Below are 16,610 nucleotides of genomic sequence, written 5' to 3'. Positions count from 1 at the left end.
AAAACTCACTCTTATAAGCTGATAATATTTGAAATTAGTTAGACACTCAATTTTAAGTAAATGTCAAATTACTGCTAATGTTAGAGCCGACATCAGGATTCATGTAGGTTAAATATAATAGTTTTGATTTCAATATAGATAGATGCGTCCAGAATTTGCTGTGGGTTGGATACACTCAACTCGCATGTATTATTAGTTTGATTGCCAAATGTTCGAGTTATGACCGGTGAATTATTTCATTGTTGCAAATGCGTGCACTGTCCCCATGATGGGTGCTTTAGTGCAAACTTTTGAGAATTTCGAATTTCAGCAATGAATTGATCCTTCTGAGTTTGAGACGTATTGTGTCTGGTGTACAATAAAATTGCCATACAAATTGAATCAAGTAGTCAATGAGGATGTTCTCATTTCCTATATCTCCTGATCGTAGCTGCTTATTAGATTCTCTAGATAAATGTGGTTTTATAAATTCCAAATGCTTTGGGTCTTATGGACGTCAATGGAGCGTGCATAAGCGTTTATGTCGGCCGTACGGTACACAATGGTTGCTTTCCTGCATACTTGGGAAAATTTCACTAAAGAAGCGATGTGCCTGATCATTCATCATATCTCCCAATAAATATTGCAAGTCGAGTTTTTCATTTTCTATATCTGCTGATCGTAGCTCTTTATTAGATTCTCATGGTATATATGGTTTTATAAATTCCAAATGCTGCCAACGGTTCTTGCATTCATCTACTGCCAAAAAGTAAAGAGTTCATATTTGTAGTATTGTATATAGGCTGTAAAGGCCAATTTTTCTGCTATATGGTGTTTTTTATACTTTCGCGACAAAGTTGCTACGAGAGTATTATAGTTTTGTTCCAATAACGGTTGCTTGTAAGTCCTAAAACTAAACGAGCTAGATGTAGGGTTATATATATCAAAATGATCAGGGTGTCGAGTAAAGTTCAATTCCGGATGTCAGTCTGTCCGTCCGTCTAATAACCGAAAATATATAGAGAGCTATAACTCAGACATAAATTAAGCTATTAAAGTAAAAAGTATGAAGGGAGGGGCCCCGCCCCCCACAGAGTTTTTTGTACATAACTCGCACACTACTAAAGCTATATCAAGGAAACTTTCTAGAGTCGTTTCTTTTAGGTACTACCTTATAGAGTCCAAAAATGGAGGGAATCGGATTAAAACCACGCCATTATATTGAAAACTACTAAAAATGCTTTAATTCAGTAAGGAAAACCATCAGAAACCTTAAACTTCATTATAAAGATGATACATAAGTGCCGCACTCAAAATGGTATACAAAATTTTAAAAGGGCGTGGTTCCGCCCACTCGTGGGTCAAAAACCATAACTCGCTTGCATTAGTACTTTTTGTGTCACAGGTTTGCATCCGATTCTGCAATCTTTGATGAATTTTTTCCTCTAAATCATGCAATTTAGAAATATTTATTGGCGAGGTTCTCATTCTCGCTAGCGCTTGATTTACATCTCTTATTTACTCTTACTCTACTGTCTAATGTTTCGTCTACAACAGTTTCTTTTCTTAGATGTAGCCTTAGAAATTCCATATACTTAGCTAAATATGATGGCTTACCACTATAACTATAACTGATTTTAAAGCTTAGAAACATCCACATAAACTAATGCATTCTAATACATATACTATTTGTCATGTGAATGACTCATGAAAGTAATAGTGCTTATATGCACACGTATATAGTTCGTATAGGAACGTGACCAAAAATGAAAACACACAATATTTAATTAAAATTAATTGACTCACAAAATTAAAAATCTGTAATTCAAAATATTCGTACGTGACCGTTGTATTATGTACTGTTGTTGGCCACAATTTCTGAAAAGATATATAAACTAAATTTCAGCGAAATTCGTCATTAGTTTCTAGCTGGAGCCTCAGCATATATGTCACGTAGTTCCCCGGAATACTTGGCGCAGAAGTTAGTCCAGAATCACGTTACGTTGGTTATATATTTTATGATATACATATATATATATATTTTCATAGACTCACTAATCCTTGGTTAATTTAAAGGATTATACTAGACTATATTACAGTAATAGGAAATATTTACTACTGTCAAATTTTGCTTACAGGTTCTAATGTGGTCCACATCTCTTTATAATCACAGATTCTACTGTCTGCTCCGATTGCTTGTTACTTCTGAAACTAATCAACGTTGATGTCTTCCAAACAATATTAAATTAATACGGAAGTGTGTAAGAATTAAACAATGAGCACGAGCCGCCCACTCTTATTCAAAATACATGGTTCTAAAACGGGCGAAATCGAGCTACAACTATACCTTTTTCCCATATAGCAAATTCAAAATTTCATTTATTTATTAAAATAATATTCAGTAAGATCTTGAAAATACTTTTATTGGATATAGTATGGATTCAAAGATTCAAAGAAAAAGTGTGGCCATAGGCCATAAGGACCTCATATTCGGTATCTCGGACATTAAAAAATTATAATGCGGCTTGCATATATTTGAGATAAGCGATGGCACACCTTCACATGTAGGTTTGTATGTTAGTATTTGTATATTATTTTCATATTACTCCGAAATATGAGAAGATTACAACCACTTCGTTTTAAGTCATAAATTAAATTTATCCATTAGTGCTTGAATTTTACTTCCGCCGTTTTCCAATAGATGTCTCTAGGGTCAAGCACTGGTCGATTAAATCGATTTTTTTTTATATCGAACTTGGACATTTGTGTCAACATTAACCCAACAAAATATTTGTAGAGATCTGTTTGCATCCCAAACTTATTCTCAACTGAAAATGTCACTTTTTGAGCCGAATTTTCGACGATGGCGGGAAATTTCGCTGTTTTTCTTTAATTCCAAGAAAAGTGCGGCTGAAGCTCTTCTACATTTTATTCAAAAAAAAAACGGCGGAAGCAAAGTTGCAGACCTAATATGTACCCGTATATTATTAAGTAAACGCATCTGCTGAAATTTCCAAATTGTAATCTGAAAATTTGGTTATTTCATGATTGTCCTAATACTGTTTTGAGGCAATTATGTCAAAATTTAGAACAACATTTATAAAATGCTCATTGAAAATCTGACAATACTCCGAGATAAGACTCAACTGAAATCCATATACATGTATACATTTAGAAAAAACTGCTTTTGTTTTAATATTTATTGAATGAATATACATACATATATCAATGATACACATTAAATTTTGCTTAATACATACATGTTTTTAACGATAATTATTTTTGTTAATAAATACGCTCGAAATCCATTATATGATATTACTGCGTTTCCTAGGATGCGTGAAGACTAATTATAAAACTTTTGATTCATAGTGATATATCTCATTCATTATTGATATGGGTTGCGTTTAGCGATTGCACTCGATTCTCTTGCATCTGCACCGCGTGTGCCTACACGCATTATAACTTCCTTATTCACTCTGTACCGAATTGCTTCACCATCTTCTGTGATTTCATGCGTAGTTTGGAATACGCAACTTCGATTTCGCTTATTGCTAGCGCTCATACTACTGAACACTTCTTGGGGTTTTTGATAGATTAGCACATCAGTTGACAAAGCTTCCGCATTTTCTGTATCATCTACACCAGTTTCTCTATATAGATGTGGCCTAAGAAACTCCATAGGTTCTGGTAAATAATATGATTTTTTAACATTCGGTCCACTGTCTGTGTCATAGTCGCTGGGTGCGTAGGTGGCGAGTAGATTTCCCCAATATAACTTGAAATCAATATCTAAAAGAAACAAGGTAATTCATAGTTTTATCATTCATTACTTAAATTATAATTTTTTGCTTGAAACCTTTCATAAGATGGAAACACTGAAACAGATTGAACGAACTGAAAAATAACTATATTTTCATCAATTCTACTAAGTATGTTTGAACAATCTATATGGTGAGTGTTACAAACTCTTGTTGCTTAACACAATTTCGTTGCACTAGAGTGATTTTAATCAAAATTTCCTCCTCGACTTTTGCTAAACTCACCGAATATCCCCATATTTAGCCTTATTTCTAGCCAGGCTTTTTTTGTAGCTTGTACATTGCCATAACACAAATGATTTTTATCGTACAACTCCGGATGCTGCTTCACTAAAGCGCATAGTTTTTTATCTTCCTCAGACAACATTTCAAATCGTTTATCAGGACGTTTGCCTCCACTAAACTTCAAATATTCACACTGTTGTATTTTATTTGTTTGATTGTTACTTCAATATTTTAAAATTATAATTTTTTATGAAGTTTAAAGCAGGTTTTGCTATTATTGTTGTTTATAGTTTTGCACTTCGTCGCTGCTGATCTATAAGTGAACTGTTCAACGACACTGCAGTCATTATATAGCCCTGCCGAGCTCTAACGACATCTTACGAGTTAGAGTTAGATATCAAAATGACGAGACAGTCGAAATCTGTCCGTTCCATTTGCGGTGTATGTTCTGCAATATAAAGCATAAAGCTATATGTGTCCACTTGTTGACTGACTAATTGGTTTACATAGAATTCTGTGTTAGACCTTTATAAACTTAGTGCATATATACCTTCATACGGATAAATACCGGATAAATACGTGATCAAATGGAAATACTCGTCGTTTAATTAAATTTAATTAATTCATTTAAATTAATTCATAATTTAAACAATTTAGCTGAGTTTTGAAGATTGTCACAAGTGGCCAATGTGAAATGTTTTATATAGTATATAGTAAACAAGTAATGTTAGTATGTTAGCCCAAACAATCAAAACAACTGAATAACACAAAAATTATCTCGTCTTCTCATACATGTATCGAAAAACGAGAGAGAATTTATCACGTGTCTTTTCAAATCACGCCACCGCATTGAATTCGTCAGAATGGCGGTTCGTTCAGAGCATGCTTGTTCTACGCATTTATAAACATGTCAGATCGAAATGGCTACCATACATAAAGAATGTTTATGGTTTATATAACAATAAATATGATAACCCTCCGATCCGACACCACAAAGGTATATATGTGGTAATCACGCTTATGAGAGAAACCCTGATATTGAAAGGAAATTTTACATTCAGCTATTAGTTGACGATGCAACAAAATTCGAAGAAGAAGTCGTTAATTCAAAAATATTTTTAAACAAGTAATATTATGTTCCCACAGGCACTAATCCGCGAGGTTATTGCTGTTGAGTAGTTTAACTCACTAAACCGTCGAATTTAACAAGATTTCGCCAAATGACACTTCATAATCCCTTCACCGAAGTAATTTGAAGCTGAACTACTCTAAATCTCTCTGTGGGACTCTGATTTAGCGCCATCTGTTGGTCACATTTGTTTAATTAGAGCGGATTTTCACTACAAACTGTCAAAAATATTTTCACAGCGTATTACATATATATGTGTCAAAAACAGCTGATTTATTAATCTTCAACGACATTGAGAACAGGGTAGTTTTGTGAAGAGATTAAATATCATCTAATCATTCCGAATGTTTGGTGGGAACATGACTTTAGCATTAAAAGTGGATTATCGCAGTAGCGAGCTCCCTGGATTTCTGTATTCACCACTCAAATCCCGCTCATTGGGATTCGTTATATAACCTAAACAGCAACTTGCGAGTTCTTGCCAGTTTTGATAGTGAATGCCATATATGCACCTCCTCTTGTTCGCCTACAGTTGCAAAAGTTATAACATATAAGTATAAAAAGATCTCCATCTCCAACGAAATCATATAGGAACTCACCTCCGATTAAATAGGAACTACCTCCGATTGGATGCCGCTAAAATATTTTGACGCTCAAAATGCGGTGCAACTTCAGTTTCCTATTCGGCGTAATGCGATTTCTGTTCGGGATTTTTATGTACGAATTGGTAAGTATGGGTAGGTTCCTCCATAATCTATAAGTCTGCAATTCATCCAATGACGAAAGTGTTCCAGTACAAAGATGTTGATATACTATGCTAGTCAAGTAGTGAATAGCAGACGGCAGCATGCTGCACAGCGTGAAACGTTCCCATTGCGATATAGAGTTATGTATATCAAAATGATCAGAATGACGACACTAGTTGAAATCCGGATGTCTGTCTTTCCGCCAGTTCAAGCGATAACTTGAGCTATCCAAATGAATCTTGTTGTGTTGTTGTAGAAGATATCGGACAATTGCCATATCTCAGAAGCTGCTAGACCAATTTCAAACAAATTTGGTACATAATATTTTCATGACACCATGGAATAATGAATTGACATCGGCTTGCAACCACACCTTCTTCCCATATAACTTAATTTTGAATTTAATCTGTGAACCAATTACGTTGCAATGCGATTTGGATGTATGGTATTCAACTGCGGTACGGACTGTGCTAAAAATATTGATATAATACAGAGATACCCTTCAAACATGCTTAGAGCCATCACATGTTTATCAAGAAAAAAAAGGAAATAAAGAACCAAAGAGGATATCGGAATAAAACTTTGCAGAAGAACAGCATTGGAAGTGTGCTCATTTAAAAATTATCGAAATCGGACTGTAATTTTTCAAGTCCCCCTATATCGCACAAAAGACCACAGTGCTTATGGATAATTTGTTCAGAAAAAATTGGTAAGCCAGTGACATAATGAATACATATTTGGTGGGGGTATTTTTTTTATAAATCAATCATGGATATGATGTATCTTGGTGGCGAAAATTAGTGAAAACGGTACAGGAATTATCCCAGCTAACATATACTATATGCACTGATCAGGATAATCAGGATAGCGACGCCCAAGCAGGCTTGTTAATATCAAATATTTTTCCTAGTATTTGGGTTAGAGCTACCAACAGAAAAAGTGGGAAGGCATTAAAATCGTTAAGGAACTGTCAGAAACTGAAGAAAAATGCAACTCTTAATAAGTTCCGAAATCAAATTAATTATTGTTCGAACACGTTTAACCTTCAAAGGAGTGGCATTATCTCATGTTTTCGGATGAGAATACATTTCTTTTGAAATCCCAGATGAAAAAAGTTTTTATTTCCATGACGGGCGCGATGGATGGGTCCCATTAGGATCGCAAATACATATCGTATTATGATACTCGCAAATTGCAGTTTTTAACGCCAAATAGGAATGCAAATAAATATTACCGAATTCGAAAAAGTGAATTTCTCGTTTTTTTAATATTTTTCGCAATCTAGAATGATATTCACTCCCATACCATACTCCCCACACCTAAATATTATAGGTAATGCCTGGGTATGGTTGGTTAGAAAGGTGTATGAGAGTGGTAAGCAATATTACACTAAAACGGAACTAATCGACGACATAAGACACATTTGGTCAACCATCACACGAGATTTTATTAAAAAACTATAGAGTTCTATCCTCAATAAAATGTATGAAGTTTTTATTAACAAAGGTGGCACCGCGCATGAAGTGACAAAAATTACAAAGTCCTATGTATCCTGGTTCATTAGTTACAAGATGTTGTTTATAGGCACAATTTAATTTATTATTAATAACTCTCTTATCTTTTCTTATTCATATAGTTCGATTTGTTTTAAAATAAAACAATTATTATTATGTTTTTGAACACTTTTTGTATAACCACTTTTGTATAACTTTTCTCGCGAAACGATTTTTGATAATTTCTCTCTGCGGACAACTCTTACTGAATGAACACGTGCACAGCTGATATCAGAAAAAGTAACTGTAAGCTTGCACAACACATAAGTCTATATAATTGAAAAAAAAACCGCTGGTTAAAAATATTTAAATAACGAGAATTAGAAGCCGATAAGTACAATGTTGCTTATAGGCAACACTGGGCATGAAAGGGTTAAGTTAAAAATATTTATTGTTAAGTTTAATTTTTCATATGAAATAAACGGAAAAAATGAAGCTAGCGGGCGCCAATCTGATGACGCAATTTTTGTTTGCATATCTTTGTACCGTTTTGGTTTTTAATTCATTAAATTTTATAATTAATCGTATTGTGTCTTTTTCTACCTTATTTTGAGGCAAATTGTTTAAAGTACTTTTAAGAAAAATTTTGTAGCTCTAACCAAAATACTATGGAAAATATTTGGTATTAACAAGCCTGCCTGGATAGCGCCGCCCAATCCTGATGACGCGCAGTGATTGTATATTATGTGAGTATAAAATGTTGGGTTACCCTTCCTTATTAAATTTTGAAAAATGCCTTTTTAACTGTTTTTGTAAACATAGAAAAGCGCCTTCTCGTTTCTCTCTTAGAATTACGTATACGCACTGGCACTCCTCGGTTGGAAGTCTAAAAAATTAAAGAAAAATAAAAATATTTGAAATTTTTACGATCTTAGATATGTATTTTATATAACCAATAAATATGGAAATACTCACTCTCATATGGCTGATTACAGTTAAAAATCCAGTTACCAGCAAATGTCAATGTGCTTGTATCTACAGCTGATTGTGACTTGCTTGCATTTGAACTTTTTCTGTCACAGGTTTGCATCCGATTCTGCAATCTCTGATGATTTTTTCCTCTAAATCACACAATTCCTGTCGTCGGTGATTTCGTACATACTCCAAAGAATTAAATTAAAATTTTATATTATTTCACATTAGAATTAATCTCTATAAAAACTTCTATTCTTTGAAAATAATAAATTATTTGTACATTTTCCAAAATTATACAAAATTTTACTGTGTGCATATGTAGTTTCAAAGTGGTTTTAAACAAACAGAAAACACCTAATAAACTTATGGATGCATTATTCTGCCGCTAATTCACAAATTAGTACATTTTACATATCCATCAGTTGAAAATTGCTTAAGAACGATGTGTTGATAATCGTTTTTACTTTTTTAATTTAACGTTTTTCTAAGACGAATTTAGTATTAACACTGAACTGAACTGAAAACATCTTCAGTTTATGAAATAAAGTATTTAGCTTAGGCATTTAACGTTTTTTACATCGTTCTTAAATATTTTTCAACAGTTGTAAGTATGTATATAGTCAAATAACAAACCCAACTATTCAACTCTGCACTCTTTATTTATATAATTTACAATCTTCATATGTGTAACAATTTTGGAATATATATTTAAACTTAACCGGTCGAAATTTTGGTGGAAATTCGGTAGTATTGGTATTTATTAAAAAAACTGACCGCATTAATCAGATACTAAAGTACTTATTTCCACACTTTTGAAAATTATACAAATTTAATTTCGAATCCACAGCTGAACAGTTCAAACAAAGACATTCTGGATTTTTTAGTTTCAATTTCATGCTTCTGAAAATGTTTTTACACGGAATGTAAGTTGTAAGACATTCTGGATTGGCATCTACTGCTGTTTCTCTACATGTGAGATGTGGCCTTAGAAATTCCAAATTTCCAGCTAAATAATTTGGTCTAACATGATTACGGCCATGTTGAGTATTATATGCGCCAATGGAGCGTGCATAAGCCGCACGGATATTTCGCCAACGCGTCTTGCATTCATGTGCTGAAAGGAAGTAGAGAGTGCATATTTAAGCATAGAAAAGCAACAGGGATTTTTTTATTCAAAACTTGGCTTGGTTCACAGAACCTTAAAACCTATAATATAACACAGAATCACGTTTGTTAGGGTTATTTGGTACTGTTACTTCCTTATCGTTGAGTATGGTATTGATCAATGTATACACTATGCATTGGTTATTCGATAAATTTTTGAATTCACTAATCGTCGCTGTTCAGCATTGTAGGAAAGCCAAAAGATGATGTCATCACGCATTCAAAAATTTCTCTTAATTTATTTTGCGAAATCATCGTAAATTCTAAACTCACTTGACTTCCCCCACGATTCGGCAATCGTTTCCCATGCCTCATCTGTTACCATTCCCTGACCATAATCCTTATGATCTTTGTCGTAGAGCAGTGGATGCTGCCTCACTAATTCGCATAATATTTTATATTCTTCACACAACATTTTTAAACACTAAACGCTGCAAACGTTTTCCTTTACTTCAATACTTTAAAATCGTATTTTTTTTTAATTTTCTATAAAGTTTTACACTAATTGTTTTTCTTAATAAAGAACTAATCAAGTTTTTCCTCTTTATTCAAATAATTTTTATTGTAGTGGAAATCACTCAGAAATGAAGAATAATAATAAAAAGCTTAATTCGTTACATTGAGTACCTTAAATAACGAGTATCGGTGATTTGTAAGTGCTCGGTGTAGCGAACAACATGAAGAAGGCATATGAAGAAAGAAAATATCAAATAACATCGAACCAGAATTAAAAAGAAAACTTGAAAAAGTTCAAAAGAAATGTGAAAATTGAAAAAATGCTGAATAAAAAGATTAAAATTATTGATCAGCACCAAATAGAAGTATAAGTGGCAGAATTGGTAAATTTTGGAAAAATACGTTTTTTGCTAATAATTTCAGGGAGATTAAGTCATAAGCGCATTCTCCGATTTTCGAAGTTAGCTTCCAAGAACGAAATATTTGGTTTCGAAAATCGGAAAACTGCTTTTTTTAAATAATTATTGTTACTAAGTATAGATATAGTTATAAAAAATCCAAAATATGGATATAATCTACATTTTTCTCTAAATTTAATGGACTTATGTCTCAATCTCACGGGAAAATTAATTCGTGTCAATACTACAAAAAAAGTTGATTTTGCCGTATAGTGTAATTTTCAGTCCGACTTTTGCTAAACTCACCTGAGTTCCGCCACGGAACGACTAACATTAATCATCTCTTGGCATTTGCGGAGAAATGCCGGGCCGCTTCTCTAAATCACAAAAATGATTTATCCTTCGCATGCAATATTTTTAACTGTATATCGGTACACTTACTCACACTAAAATATGACTATTCACAATGTTAATTTTTAGTAGTTACTGTTGTGTCCTGGTCATTCGAAATTTAGCGGTTGACCGTTATTTAATTATATATATTGATAGAACACTTAATATTTGAGAAGCTAACAGTCGACTAACGAGTTTATTGAATCAAACTTAAATTTTTTTTGTTAATTTGACACGTATGTACGTACATAAGTGAATACGTGCTCAATAGCAAATTTTCATCATATTTTGATATTTAATAAGAGGGCTGAGTTCTTCATGTTCGATATAAGGGACCTTGAAAAGTTGTCCGATATCTACAATGATGTCAATACAATGAATAAATACATTATTTGGGTATAGAATGAAATCGGTTCACAATCACGACAACTTCCCATGTAACTCAATTTTGAACTCCATCTTCTTGTAAACATAACCTTTGTAGGGGACGTGGACGTGCTTATTATCCGCTTATTTTTATTATTCTAGTGAGCTTTTTGAGCAGATTTCAGTTGAGTAGCTACAATATGGAAGTGCTCAATAAGTACAAACAATAACAACAAATTAGTAATGCAGACACTAACCAACACTACATATGACTATCGATACACAAGCGAGAAAGAGCGATCAAACGAATCATATTTACTTAACGCTCCACCAATCAGATTGCCAGCTCTTTCATATACATATATAATATTAGTGTAAGATCGACCCAGTAGGGAAATTCATTCTGATATATGTAAGACTACTTAAATCCATATACAGTGGAACTTCTCTAACTCGAATCACTATAATCCACAAAAAAACTTCGAGTTAGGGTACCTGCAGAGTGGACGCTCAAAGCCGATCCGAGCGCAACGTTGATGAATGCGAGAAATAACCTTCAAAGCTGTGCTCATACATTTTCATACGAAATCATACAGTTAGCGCCGAGCGGAGGCCGAGTGTAACGCTAATTAACGCGAGAAAAACAGCTTGGAAGTGTTTTTCGGCGCTGACTCGCGCACATACATTGTATTTATTCACTTGATTTGAGTAGTTACATGGAATTTAGTGAACAAATATGTACATATATTAATATTTTGATAATTTTAATTATATAAAATTAAATTAAAATGTTTTTTTATATAATATAATAATATTTATAAACTTGGTCCAATTTTTCAATCAATAATATAATCGAAAGTTTTTGTTTAATTCGGACACATTTAAACATTTTTTTCTGAAACATTTTTAAATCTTTATGCAAACATAAAAAGATTAAAAGCCAAAAGTACCCATGTGTATAACAACAAATTACTCATGGTATTCAGCGCTAACCCTCGCACTCACTCTGCGGTACCAAACAGCCCTGACCGAAATCAGCTTTACGCTCGGCTCGGCTTTGAGCGTCAACTCTGCAGGTACCCTTAGAGAGACTTCGAGTTGTAGAATTTTCATTAAAAAATAAAATTGTACATGTACGCACGGAATATACTGATGACTATATATAAAAGTTCTATTGCAATGTTCACCATCGAACTCTGAGCGTTCCCAATGTCTTCATAATCGGAGAGAAAGACAACAGACATCAAACACTGGAAGTCGTAATCAAGTTTAAGCTAATTGCAAATAATATAGAGTATAATTTCATGTTCGAATTTTTCTCATTTTACTTTTTTAAAATTAACCCATGCAAGAAACGGCAAAGTACATACATATGTATGGGAGAGTGTGTAAAAACTTATAACTTTTGAAATGTTTGTTTAAACCGGTGCGAAGCCGGAGCGATCTGCTAGTAGGTATATTATAAAGTGAAAGCATCTGCAATTTTTTTTGTATTCAGGTTTTTTTATTGTCTCAATGCTGTTTTCAGCCCATTTTATCAAAATTCCGAACTACATATATTAATAATATGCTCATTGAAAATGTGACAGTGTCTACAATAATCCGATATACGACTCAACTTAAATCCATATTATATTTAAGAAAAAATGCTACATTTATTTGATTATTTATTGAATGAATATATTGTATAAAGGGTACATAATAAGGTTTGGTTAATACATATGTTGAATAATAATGATATTTGAACATAACGAACAGATTACTGCTCTTACATGTGTCGGCGCTAGGATGCGTGAAGACTAATTATAAAACTTTTGATTCATACTGATATTTCTCATTCAATATTGATATGGATTGCGTTTAGCGATTGCACCTAATTCTCTTGCACCATTACCTAAACGCATCATTACCTCATTACTCATTCTGTACGGAGTTACTTCTTCATCTTCATACGTAAACCGAACTACGCAGTTACTGTAGTGAGGTTCTTGATAGATTTTCACATGAGTTGACATAGATCGGTAATTTTTTACGGCAGATTTTCTACATAGATATGGCCTAAGAAACTCCATAGGCTCAGGTAAATAAAGTTGCTTTCCAGGATCACAGTGTCCGTAGGTCGTGAGTAGTTTTTCCCATCGGTCCTTGTAATCAATCTCTGGAAGAAAGAATTTAGTTCATAGTTTTAGTTTTATTATGTAGTTTGCCTCTTATGCACATTTCACAAATCACAATACTTAAAATATTTTTTTTTCTTAAAAACTTTCAGTAGGCGACAACCTTCTAAAATATTTAAGCCATACTGATAACACATTGAACAAACTGAAAGCAAAACTATATTTGCATCAAGTCTAAGTGTTACGAACTTTTGTTGCGTAACACAATTTCGTTGCAGTAGAGTGATTTTATTCAAAATTTTCAGCTCGACTTTTGCTAAACTCACCTAATTTCCACATCTTTTTGTTCAGTTCTTGCCAGATGTCTTTTCTAGCTTGTGCATTACCATAATACTTATGACTTTTATTGTATAGCTGGGGATACAGCTGCACTAAAGCGCATAATTTTTTATCTCGCTCAGTCAACATTTTTTTAAATTGTTTTTCAGGACGTTTCCCTCCACTAAACTTAAAAAATTCACAATGTTGGAATTTAGTCTGCTTAGTTTATTCTGTGTAGTTTGTTTAGTGCTTCACTATTTTAAAATAGTAATTTTTTATGAAGTTTTAAACACCTTTTATTATATATTTTTTATAGTTTTGCACTTCGTCGCTGCTGTTTTACAACTGAACTGCGCTTAGACTGTGAATATAATAATGCCGTTGGGTGCAGCTGGTAATAAAGCCCACAGAGTACTCAATTTGAGATAAATATATTTATACTAGCGGAACATGTTGCATCGAGTGTAATAGTTTTGCTCACATAACGGTTGTTTGTGTCACCTAGAACTAAACGAGTTAGATATTTCGATGACACATACCAAAGTGATCAGTGTGACGAGTAGAGTTGAAATTTCTTATAACCTAAACAGCAGACAACCAAAATTTAATGGTGAAAACAAAAAAGTACAAAAAAGTTGCCCTAGATTTGGTATAAGGAATGAAGAAAAGGTGTGACGTGGCTCTCCTATAGGAGAAAAAACCCTATATCAGGAATTGCTTCACCAATTTCCACGCAATTCAGTTCCTAACATTTGTTTGGCATCCTTATGGCATAGTTTGAAAATGGGAGAAATCTGTTCACAACCACGCCAAGTTTCCTTAACCACAATTTTGAAGTCCATCTGAATTATCTAACTTACAATCTATAAAAGTGAAGTGAGTGAAGATATCGGAACAGAACTTAGCACAAAAACTGCATTGCTAGTGTGACATCGCCCTCTAAAATTTGCTGAAATCTGGATATAAATTTTCAAGGCTCCAGATATAGAACATTAGGACATATGTCAGTGCTTCTGACCGAATTTTTACCGAAAAAAGAGAAAGATCTCTCTGGAATTCTAAAGAAAATAATAGTGTGTCGCTGTGCCAAAAATGTGTTAAATTGAGTCAATACTTCCTCCAGCCCCATATACCTGATTAAAGCTTTTCAGACTTCCACTGGACTTTATACCATGTATATCGGTTAATATTATGTTGTCTGAGCTGAATAAAAAATTATGTGCTTTAGTGAAGCAGCATCCGGAGTTGTGAGATAACATAGCAAAATTAAGTGTAACTTGGTGGCTAATAAATAAATTGTGAGAGAATAAAATGTGCGGTTACATTCGAACTTAGCCTTCCTTACTTGTAATATCTAATAAGCTAAAAATATAAATATATGTAATGTATGTAAGCCCAAACAATTAGAACAAAGGAGTAATGCAAAGATTATAAGGTCTCCTTATATGGGCATTATAGAGAAAAAGAGACCAAACCCATTTTAATATCACGCCAACACAGGGTTAGAATTCTAAACAAATACTTTCTTCACATTATGGCAATAATATATGAATTAATTTAGATAAATATTCTCGTACTCGTACATATAGTGTATACGTATTGAAAAATATTATATTAACATTGAAAGGTTTTCAAAGGAATCAGAAAATATTTAAGTATTTGAAATAAGAATTATCTTGAGGTTTGCATAAGGACTGCGGTTACTATTTCCATATCACAGCATTAGACTGCTCAAGTTTGTTCAGGGTTACTATTATTATTTTCGAAATTTTTTCTTTGTGCGATTTCTTCCGTTTTAGCGAAATTGTTATTGTTGCATTTGCAAGTGCCAAAGATAAGCAACAAAAGCAAACGCAAAAGTGTGAAAGTTTAGCTACTGGAAAACACACTTACATATATACATATATACATTTATCATATGACGCATAAACATAACATTCAAAATTATGAAAATAATATAACGCATAAATGCATACAGTACATTGCAAAGCAAAACCATTTGTGGAATTCCATTGAAGATTATGTATTGCCGCTTAAGCTCAGCCTCAACTATATGCTGACAAACAAATTCGTAATACATACATAAATTTCAAAATGATCAATGAAATTTAATATATATGTGGTTAAAAGTTAAATTACACAAGATTCACGAGTCATATATAATCCATGTATTACTAAACATAAGTTCGGCAAGTCAGTGTGAAAAGCCAATGTTTTAATTCAGCATGGAGATCAACAAGGCAGCAAAACGGCACTTCGGTGCGTTGAGTGAAAAAGATTTTTAATTTAATAAACATTTTATTTTATTCAGTCCAAAGGATTTTTCGAAAATTCTAATTTGAAGCGATCAGTGATCAGAAATATATCGTAAATTGAACGATTTAGATGTAATTTACAACAAATGACAATCTTTAATTTTTTAATTTTTACTAGTGTTTGGTATTTTACTGAACAATTCACAAATAAACATATGTATGTATTAATAGGGTTGTGACGAAATTTCGTTATTCTACCGATGTTCGTTGCAGTCATTCGATTTTACAACTTCAGTAACTTCCATTTTCTTACCTGTATAATTTACTTTACTCACTTGGATAATAAACTAAAACTTTTGCTGTAATAATTTCATACACAACCCATCTTCCATACTTATGTCTTATCAATGTCATTCCGAAATTTGTATGTAAGAAAATTGCTTACAATTTCAGTAAGCGTGGCAACTCTATTCCCTAGTTTAGAAAAATTAAAATTTCGAAGCATATATACAAATGTAGATTCTACTCAGATCCTTTTGTGTATTTGTAACTCTAAACTTAATTGCAAAGTATTTAAAATTTTTAATAACATCTTATGGCAACTCCATAGAAAATACACTTAAATGTTTGTAATTTTTTTATTGTTTATAATTTTCTGTTTTAACTTTGGGTTTAATATCAAGAAATTTTTAATTACAATCAGCTGGCAACTCTATAAGTCAATATTCTCTTTCTATGGTTGTAACGTAAGTATCAGTTAATAAAATAATTG

General features: G+C 32.8%; 3 protein-coding genes and 1 long non-coding RNA gene across 4 annotated transcripts; 1 reads left to right on the top strand and 3 right to left on the bottom strand.

Moving 5' to 3' along the window:
* The first annotated feature begins 1,783 nt into the window (after window positions 1-1,783).
* Window positions 1,784-3,167, top strand: LOC105209865 (uncharacterized). The gene is made up of 2 exons (XR_851607.3): window positions 1,784-1,981; window positions 2,118-3,167. It is a non-coding gene; the product is annotated as an uncharacterized LOC105209865 (long non-coding RNA).
* Window positions 3,168-3,283: 116 nt separating this feature from the next.
* LOC105209856 (uncharacterized) lies at window positions 3,284-4,331 on the bottom strand. The gene is made up of 2 exons (XM_011180506.3): window positions 4,026-4,331; window positions 3,284-3,771 (listed from the first exon to the last, which is right to left on the bottom strand). The coding sequence occupies exons 1-2, from the start codon at window positions 4,165-4,167 to the stop codon at window positions 3,368-3,370; spliced, it is 546 nt and encodes a 181-aa protein (XP_011178808.1). The 5' UTR covers window positions 4,168-4,331; the 3' UTR covers window positions 3,284-3,367.
* Window positions 4,332-9,008: 4,677 nt separating this feature from the next.
* On the bottom strand, window positions 9,009-11,230 carry LOC105209849 (uncharacterized). The gene is made up of 2 exons (XM_011180493.3): window positions 10,693-11,230; window positions 9,009-9,482 (listed from the first exon to the last, which is right to left on the bottom strand). The coding sequence occupies exons 1-2, from the start codon at window positions 10,718-10,720 to the stop codon at window positions 9,151-9,153; spliced, it is 360 nt and encodes a 119-aa protein (XP_011178795.2). The 5' UTR covers window positions 10,721-11,230; the 3' UTR covers window positions 9,009-9,150.
* A 1,569-nt stretch (window positions 11,231-12,799) lies between these two features.
* LOC105209844 (uncharacterized) lies at window positions 12,800-14,938 on the bottom strand. The gene is made up of 2 exons (XM_011180479.3): window positions 13,589-14,938; window positions 12,800-13,303 (listed from the first exon to the last, which is right to left on the bottom strand). The coding sequence occupies exons 1-2, from the start codon at window positions 13,728-13,730 to the stop codon at window positions 12,984-12,986; spliced, it is 462 nt and encodes a 153-aa protein (XP_011178781.2). The 5' UTR covers window positions 13,731-14,938; the 3' UTR covers window positions 12,800-12,983.
* Between the last annotated feature and the right edge of the window lie 1,672 nt (window positions 14,939-16,610).

The sequence above is a fragment of the Zeugodacus cucurbitae genome, chromosome 4 (assembly GCF_028554725.1).
Source record: "Zeugodacus cucurbitae isolate PBARC_wt_2022May chromosome 4, idZeuCucr1.2, whole genome shotgun sequence".
In the NCBI taxonomy this organism is placed as follows: Eukaryota; Metazoa; Arthropoda; class Insecta; order Diptera; family Tephritidae; genus Zeugodacus; species Zeugodacus cucurbitae.
This window is presented reverse-complemented; position numbering and strand designations above follow the sequence as displayed.

Excerpts from the sequence above, each read along its gene's own strand:
- LOC105209856 (XM_011180506.3), bottom strand. The coding sequence starts at position 4,167 with ATGTTGTCTGAGGAAGATAAAAAACTATGCGCTTTAGTGAAGCAGCAT. Across the intron at positions 3,772-4,025 it reads GCTAAATATGGGGATATTCG|ATATTGATTTCAAGTTATAT; the intron begins GTGAGTTTAGCA and ends TGTTTCTTTTAG.
- LOC105209849 (XM_011180493.3), bottom strand. The coding sequence starts at position 10,720 with ATGTTAGTCGTTCCGTGGCGGAACTCAG. Across the intron at positions 9,483-10,692 it reads CGTTCCGTGGCGGAACTCAG|CACATGAATGCAAGACGCGT; the intron begins GTGAGTTTAGCA and ends ACTTCCTTTCAG.
- LOC105209844 (XM_011180479.3), bottom strand. The coding sequence starts at position 13,730 with ATGTTGACTGAGCGAGATAAAAAATTATGCGCTTTAGTGCAGCTGTAT. Across the intron at positions 13,304-13,588 it reads CAAAAAGATGTGGAAATTAG|AGATTGATTACAAGGACCGA; the intron begins GTGAGTTTAGCA and ends TCTTTCTTCCAG.